The 8,932-nt window shown below is 41.6% G+C and overlaps 1 protein-coding gene across 14 annotated transcripts in view; it reads right to left on the bottom strand.

The window, feature by feature from the left end:
* Nucleotides 1-8,932, bottom strand: part of PPP2R5C (protein phosphatase 2 regulatory subunit B'gamma) — a 166,558-nt gene that overhangs the window by 133,812 nt on the left and 23,814 nt on the right. For 7 of the 14 annotated variants that reach the window (XM_063596392.1, XM_008959112.5, XM_008959110.4 and 4 more), the window contains exon 3: nucleotides 7,497-7,662. The exons of 6 other annotated variants lie outside the window; for them this stretch is intronic. In XM_063596392.1, the coding sequence (XP_063452462.1) occupies nucleotides 7,497-7,662 (166 nt within the window). Of the gene's footprint in view, nucleotides 1-7,496; nucleotides 7,663-8,932 lie in introns of those variants that run through there. One more of the 14 variants, XM_034938170.3, reaches the window with a different exon arrangement.

Below are 8,932 nucleotides of genomic sequence, written 5' to 3'. Positions count from 1 at the left end.
CCACTGACCCTCCACTGAGCTGTTAACACTTAAGTCATCCACGGATGGCAGAGCTAAAAGAGTATTGCAACACTTTCTCTGGGGCTTCAGGGATCACAGGGACCCCTGAAGACGCTGCCATGGGGCTGGTATGGGGTTTGCTCCTGCTGGTGCCCAAGAGTGCTCCTGCACCAGCTCACCTGCACTTCCCCTCCCACGAGGGGTGGAGCAGCGAGTAAGTGGAGATCGCCCTTGCTGGCGCTGAAGGGGCCAGCTAGTTCCCACACCCACGCACTCCAGTTCCTGCCCGTGAAGTGGTCAGGGAAATATCCTGCTTCAAAAACACTATAATGTTAAAATTAAATTTAAAATATCAATATGAATGTACGATTCAGAAAATTTATATCCTCGCTCCCTCCATTGAAAGCATTTAAAAGTAATGTCAGACCAGTAGCAATAAACATCCCTCTGACCCAGATTTTGGTTGCTAATATATTTACTACTGAAAGGAACCAGGGCTCTTGGAAAAATAGCTGATTTGGCCAGGTGTGGTGGCTCATGCCTGTAATCTCAGCACTTTGGGAGGCCGAGGTGGGTGGATCACTTGAGGTGAGGAGTTTGAGACCAGCCTGGCCAACATAGTGAAACCCCATATTTACAAAAAATATAAAAATTAGCTGGGCATGGTGGCACACGCCTGTAATCCTAGCTACTTGGGAGGCTGAGGCAGGAGAATCGTTTGAATGTGGGAGGCGGAGGCTGCAGGGAGCCAAGATTGCACCACTGCACTCCAGCATGGATGAGACCATGAGACTGTCTCAAAAAATAAAAATTAAAAAAAAAAAAAAAAAAGAAAAGAAAAATGGCTGATTTGAAGTCTGGGGAAGAGAAGGTATTAAATGAGCCCAAGGGATGTCTCACTGTGTCAGAAATCAAGGAATCAAAAATAAATGAGGCTATGTAAAAAAACAAAAACAAACAAAAAAACACACGAGCTACCCTAAAAGGCACTTAATGATTGCAATTATGCCATCTGAACACCAGAAAGACTAATGCTTTTGGTACATGAAAACACACTGAAATCAACAATATATTAGTCCACAATGATATTAAAACAAAGAGAAAGCTAGAAAAAAGCTTCAGCTGTCACCATTAGAGGGAACTGGTAATAAAAGACAAAGAATTAAGCTTATTCTTCTTTTTCAGTGGGAGCTCCATTTCAAGATAACCAAGTATCTCTGGTTGGTAAGAAAAATCACTGCTTTCAGAAGAACGTTAGAGTAAATGTTGAATTCGCTAGTGAAACTGAAACTACTGACTCAGGCAAGGATTATCAACTGTTGTTCAAGACATTAGCACATGGTTGACAGGGAATACACATTGGTAGGATGCCAAAATATACACTGCAGATTATTACTAGTACTTTTTGAATTGTAAAGGGAAATATGTAATTGTTCAATAGAGATATCAATCTGTCATCAACTGAATTCACTAGTAAAACTGAAAATTTAGCATCACTTCTGATGATAGGCAACCAGAGGCTATGCATCTCTCACAATAATGTCACTATCTCCTAAGTTATAAAGCGTTGCCTCTGATGTATTTCAGCTAAAAAAGGTTTCCATTTACAGGAACCGCAGTGGGGTAAGTGGGATATACTGCACAACAACTGGGTCGGTTGATTTAACAAACCAGTGTTGTGGTTTAAGGCACTCCCAGATTGGCAGTGCCTCCAGGTGTCTGGCAGAGCAAAAACAAATCCCTATTGAAGAAGACACTTTGATTCTAGGTTTCAATTTATTTCACATATCTGAATACAATGACCAATATACAATAAAAAAAATCAGGTACACAAGGAAATAAGACATCATGAACAAAATGTGTCAAACACCTCAGATACTAGTGTGACCTGACGCAGGCTATAAAACAGCTGCGTTTACTATACTTATGACAAGTTTTGATGGTATGTTCAAGAGAATAGGAAAATATTTTAAAATGGCACTGCAGACTGAAAAAAGAACCAAACAGAACTTTCATAAATGAAAAAAAAAACCCCTGAAATTAAAAGCTCAAAAGAAGGGTTTGACACATATAGACAAATCTGAAGATTTACAACGAATAACAAAAATTGAGAACAAGCGTTTCAAAACTTTCGTATCAACTTAACAGGGTAATCTTATGTCTACTGACTATAATAATAAAAACACTATTTTATACACAGTGTATTTTGTACTTCTGTAATAATTTATTTTTACTGTATTTTATTTTCTGTTAAAATAAAGGACTCATATCTGGGAAAACATACTGTTACAATTCAACAAGAAGAAGACAACCAACTTAAAAAAAGACATCTCATCAAAGAAGAGAGACAAATGGCTAACAGGCATATGAAAAGATGCTTAAAATTTCCAGTCATTGGGGAAAGGCCAATGGAAACCACAGTGAGACACCATTACACACCCACAAGAATTAAGCTATAATCGAAAAGACAATAATAAATATTGGCAAGAATGTGGCCACATCAGAGCCCTCATATATTGTTGGTGGAAATGTAAAACAGTACAACCACTTTGGAAAACAGTTTGGCAGTTTCTTTTTCTTTTCTTTTCTTTTTTCTTTTTTTGAGACGGAGTCTTGCTCTGTTGCCCAGGCTGGAGTGCAGTGGTGTGATCTCAGCTCACTGCAACCTCCACTTCCCAGGTTCAAGCAATTCTCCTGCCTCAGCCTCCCGAGTAGCTGGGGCTACAAGCGTGTGCCACCATGCTCAGCTGATTTTTTGTATTTTTAGTAAAGATGGAGTTTCACCGTGTTAGCCAGGATGGCCTTGATCTCCTGACCTCATGATCCGCCCGCCTCGGCCTCCCGAAGTGCTGGGATTACAGGCGTGAGCCACGGTGCCCAGCCAACAGTTTCTTAACAAGCTAAACATAAATTTACCACACAAGCCAGGAATTCCACTCCTAGGTATCTACTCAAGAGAAATGAAATATCTGCTCGCACGGACTTCTATGCAAATGTTCACAGCAGCACTGTTACTCATACCAGCTAAGAAACAGCCCAAATGTCCATTAGCTGGTGAACGGATAAACAAAATGTGGTGTATCCATCTGACTGAATATGATGCGGCATTAAAAAGAAACAACACAGATGAACCTCAAAAACCTCACAGCAGGTGTAAAAGACTACCTATGATATGACTTCGCTTATATGAAGTGTCCGGAAGAAAGTAAGTCTAGAGACAGAAAGCAGATCAGTGGGTGCCTGCAGCTGGGGCCCGGAGGGGAACTTAATGGTGAATGGCACGAGGTAACTTTTGGAGGCAGATGGAAACATTCTAAAACAGAATTGTGGTGACGGTTGCACAACTCTATGTATTCGCTAAAATAACTAAATTTTCCAGTTACAATGGGTGAGTTTTAGGATATGTAAATTATGCCTCAATTAACTCTAAAAAAGAAAAACCTATGACTTGAAAAGTTAGGAAAAAATAAAATCTAGGGATAGGGCTGAAAGTTACACTCAGAATGAATATGTGGCTTTAAATTCTTTTATGATTAAAAAGCAAACTAAAAATAAGTGAACTCTATTCAACTTAATAAATGAAGAAAAGGTTAAAATAAAAGACAGGATAATTAAAGATAAAAGTGCAGATGAATAATATTGAACACAAACAGAACAGTCAAAAGAATAAATGAACTTATAAGGAGACATAACCGCCACTGATAAGGAAGAGGTTGAAAGGTGCATTAAACAATGACCACGTACTGGTTAACAGACCCCCTTTCTAAATGGACGCACTGTGGTAAGAAGCTACAGATGTTTCATAGAGAAAAGCAACAGGCCCACTGAGTTCCAAGTCAACCTTTCAACCCTATTTCATGGACACATTCCACATTTTATTGTTTCTGAAATCCGGGTCCATCTCATGGTCCCTGTCATAAGGTGGCAGTGTGAGGGGGCTGCGGGAAAAGCTGCTGCAGGCCACCCCAGGAACCTTCACAAAGTGCTGGTGACAACGAATCTTAGACGGGACAAAATACAGGTTTATGAAAAAGAAGAAAACTGCAGACCAGCTCCATGTAGTAAATACGGAAGCAAATATTCTAAAGAAAATTAGTTCCAAACACTATGAAAATACACTGTGACAAAATTGACAAAATGCAAAGATATTTCAAAACCAGAAAAATCTGTCAACACAGCAATTATAATAGTAACATCTTAAAGAGGAAAATCATATGGCATTTGACCAAATTCAGCAGCAGTACCCACCCAGCATGCACTGGCATGGCGCCAACCAGCCTGCATGGGTCCGGGAAGAGTCCTGCGAGCTTGGACTCCGGAGCAGCAGCGGCCTCGCAAAGGCTGCTTACCAGAAACCAAGAGCCACTTTCCCATCAACTTAGGAAACGCTGAAGCCATTTACTGAAATGGGAGACAACAGGAATGCCTGCTATCACCTCTGTTCCAGGTTTTATTGGTCCTTCTTAGTGGCAGAATAAAATTAAAATAACTAGTCTATGTTGGCATAAATAGTGGAAGAGAGATAAAAGAATCTATTGCAAACAACAGGACTATATATGCAGACTGTAGTGGAAAAATTAATTAAGACTAATACGAAAATGTGGTAAGGTGACGGCAAAAGAAAATATTTAAAAACCAATAGCTCTGCATGAGATTAACAAAAACCAATTAGAAGTGGAAATGGGAAAAAATATAACCCAGTCACAAGCGTGACAAAAGCTATAGAGTATTTAGAAATAAATTTACTGGAAAGTTAGAGATTTACAAGAAAACCGTAAAATTTTATAAGTCAGAAAACAAGACCCAGAAAAATGGGGGATATATACCATCTTCCTAGATGGAAAAAAGGTATCAATTTTCACCAAATTAATATATAACTTTAATTCCAATCAATTACTATTTTTCTGAACTAGGTGAAATTATTTTATTATATATACATAGGCATTAATGTTTTAGAACAGCCAAGAGAGAATTATTAAACAAGACCAGTGAGGGGAACTGGCTTGATGCATGTGAAATTCTCCTGGATATGTGGATTTACTATGGAGAATTTACCCTTTTGGGGAACAGTGAAAATGTAAGCGTCAGTGGAAGTATATTGCATGCCATTCTTACTAGGTATAATGAAAAACGAAGGAAACGGAGGTTGAGAATAGAAAACAGATGTAGAACAGATGTAGAAAGAGGCTTGTGCAGCGACTCCTCAGAAGAGGTAAAGGAAGTATGCTGGAGGCCGGCACACACCGGTACTTGCATGGGCTCTGCCCCGCGCATGGAATAATATACAGCGACAAAACTGACAAATGCAAAGATGGTTCAAAACCAGAAAAATCTATCAACACAGCAATTATAATCTTAACATCTTAAGGAGAAAAATCCTATGGCATTTGAGCAAATTCAGCAGCAGTACACACCCAGCATGCACTGGCTGAGGCGGGGCATGCATGGAAAGATGGGGCACATGGCCAACCTTCTGTACCATGGCAGATCCAAGCCCCAGCTGTGACGGGCATTAGGGACAGGGCTTGGGACACGAAGGCCCAACAATGGTTATACAAAGCCTTTTCCCTCCCTCTGACTCTGGGCCTCCGGAGGGTACTGGAAGGAGGAGTTGATACCTATCCCTTTCCTTGCTGTCTCACCAATGGGTTGCTCACTCCAGGAGAATAGGGGCTTGGTTTTGTGTAATTCTGTACCCCTAGTACCTAGAATAGCTTTCACAGGCGCTCAACACATATTTGCTGAATGAATGAATAGCATGAGAAAGGTATATCCTATTTGGGAAGAGGAAGACTAATAATAAAAAATGACTTAGCATGCATATTATCTACCACAAAGGTAAACCAAATATAAGCCAAATACAAGCTCTAGAAAATGCAAGCGAGAACCTGGATTTTTTTTTTTTTTTTTTTTTTTGAGATGGAGTCTCGCTCTGTCACCCAGGCTGGAGTGCAGTGGCGCGATCTCAGCTCACTGCAAGCTCTGCCTCCCGGGTTCACGCCATTCTCCCGCCTCAGCCTCCCAAGTAGCTGGGACTACAGGCGCCCGCCACCACGCCTGGCTAATTTTGTTTTTGTATTTTTAGTAGGGACGGGGTTTCACCATGTTAGCCAGGATGGTCTTGATCTCCTGACCTCGTGATCCGCCCGCCTTGGCCTCCCAAAGTGCTGGGATTACAGGCATGAGCCACTGCGCCCGGCCGAGAACCTGGATTTCTAGCAAGTAGGGGGCAAGAAAATTCATCCACCTGTAAATCCACCCACCCATCCACCCACCCATAAATCCACCATCCACCCAGCCTCCCTTCCTCCCTTCCTCCTTCCACCTGGCAAATCTGCTATCTGCTTTACAGTGTGGAAAGCCTGGGAATACAGCTATAAACATGACAGACTGCCTGCTCTCACTGAGTTCATATTTACTTTTCTTTTTCCTGAGAACAAGATCTCACTCTGTCATCCACGCTGAAGTGCAGTGGCACGATCATGGTTCACGGTAGCCTTGGCCTCCCAGGCTCAAGCAATCCTCCCACTTCAGCCTCCTGAGTAGCCGGGACCACAGGTGTGTGCCACCATGCCCAGCAAATTTTATTTTTTTGTAGAGACGGAGTCTCCCTATGTTGCCTAGGCTGGTCTCAAACTCCTGGGCTCAAGTGATCCTTCTGCCTCAGCCTCCTAAAGTGATGGGATTATAAGCGCGAGCCACTGGACTGGTTGCTGAATTAATATTCAGTGGAAATTAACTGTAAAAGATCCATTATTATAAATTTAAGGTATGAAAAATGGTATTTTATTTAGTATATCTGGCTTATATTTTAGTAATTATAAAGGTTTTCAGAGGTTCACATTTGACTTTACGGTCCTTACTCTGTTTTCCTTGATAAGGTTTTAAGCATCTCAATCTCAAAATCTAAAGGAAGACTTTTAGGGATTAAACAACCTGAGATGGAAAGAGATGGCTGTGTCATTTGGGGGAAAATTCAAAGTAAAGAGCACTTTTTCCTAATTTCATATAAGAAATGCTTGAGTAGAGGTAATCCTCAAATGACTCATTACAAAGCAAGTCCATAATGTACTATAGCTACAGTCCTTACTTTAGAAACATAGGGAACTTCTACTATAATTTTTACAATTACTGTACTTGGAGTAATTCCTTTTGGAATTGCTAGTTCTAAGACAAACAAATGAAAATTAATTTAAAAGAAAAACTGGCTAGCTTAATACCATAAATAAAAAGATGTTCAGCTTTTCCTGTTTCCTTAGTGTATTATGCCTATACTGTGTTGTTAAACTTTTATCTTGAATAGCTCTGGAATTTAAAATGTTAATTGAGTAAATAACTTAATGACATTCAACCTAAAAAAAAAAAACCCCTCAATACAGAAAAGATGACCCCACAAAATACAAACACAGCAAAGAAATAAATTAGCACACTATCAAAACATTGCTCCTTCACTCCAACAGCCACAATTTAACTTTTAAAAGACAAATAAAAATTACCTTTTAAGGATGGTAGTTTTTGAAGTTCTCTATTATTGCTTGCGCTAAACCTTGAAGAATTTTGCCGTTTGTCTTTCTTCACTATGGGCTGAGAGACTGGTACTTTTATTTTAGCAGATACTGTAGACGGGACAGCAACAAGGCTGTTTTTCCTGACGGAAATTTGCTTCCAAAACAAAAACAAAAACAAATGAATATGTACAATGGTTGTATTTTGTAGCACTATTAAAATATAGAAAAACATATACATGAGTCTTACTCTGGGGCATTCCCCTTCACTCCATGGAAGACATCATTCCTTAGAGTGGCTGGAGTATGGGGCTTATGTCCCACCTTCAGCAATATTAGACTGAAAGATTCAAAGATGCCTAATTTCTCGTATCTTCCTTCAAACTTTTGATTGCTAAATATTTACCACATAGGTTGATGTGGTAGACTAAATAATGACGCCTAAAGATGTCCACATCCTAATTCCTGGAACTGGTGAATATGGGACCTTGCTTGGCGACAGGGACTCTGCAGATGGGATTCAGTTAAGAATCTTGAGATGGGACGATGATTCTGGATCATCCAGGTGGGCCCAAGGGAATCACACAGGTCATTACAAGAGGGAGGCAAGAGGGAGACAAGAGAAGGCAATGGGACAATGAAAGCAGGGGTCAGAGAGAGATGTGAAGATGCTACATGGCTGGGTTGGAAGATGCAGGGAAGTGGCCATGAGCCAAGGCAGGCAGGTGGCCTCTAGAAGGTGGGAAAGGCTGGAAATAGATTCTCCTCTAGAACCTCCAGAGCCATCACGACCCTGCTGACACCTTCATTTTGGCCTCATTTCAGACCTACATGCCAGAACGGTAACATAGTAAGTTTATGCTCTTTGGAGCCACTGCATGTGTAACTTGTACAGTGGTACAAGGAGATGAATACGGCTGAGTATCTCACAAAATGCTAGGTGTTCCCTGCTGGCTCACCACTCAGTCTTGAACACCCAAAGCAGGCCATCTGAGTGCTTCTCCTTGAGCCCCAGGAAACGCTCCGCTGGAGCTGTTCTGCTGCCATTGTCCTAGGCTCCTGGTGTTCGTGCTCATTCCCAGGCTGCACCATAGCTCCAGGGCTGGTCAACACCCCTGCAGCCAACCTGCAACGCTGCCAACTGAACTACTCAGCAGAGGTGGAGAAGAGTCTGAAGATGCACGAAGCAGAGGAACCAGGGGTCCCCTGTCATCCACAGAGGCCAAAGGAGCTCACCAAGGGGGCCCGTGGAGTTCAGCTGTGCTCTGGGCCCCCCAGCTGAAGGGCTCTCTAGGTAGCAAGCAGTGACCTGGCCCACAGCTGTTTGCTGCCACCACTATCCAGCAGTGACAGCCAACAGCTGCTGTGTCCACCGTCAAGATGATTTACATAATGTGCTCGTTGCCCACCCTTCTTTCTGCCCAAAG

This window comes from Pan paniscus, chromosome 15 (genome assembly GCF_029289425.2).
Source record: "Pan paniscus chromosome 15, NHGRI_mPanPan1-v2.0_pri, whole genome shotgun sequence".
In the NCBI taxonomy this organism is placed as follows: Eukaryota; Metazoa; Chordata; class Mammalia; order Primates; family Hominidae; genus Pan; species Pan paniscus.
This window is presented reverse-complemented; position numbering and strand designations above follow the sequence as displayed.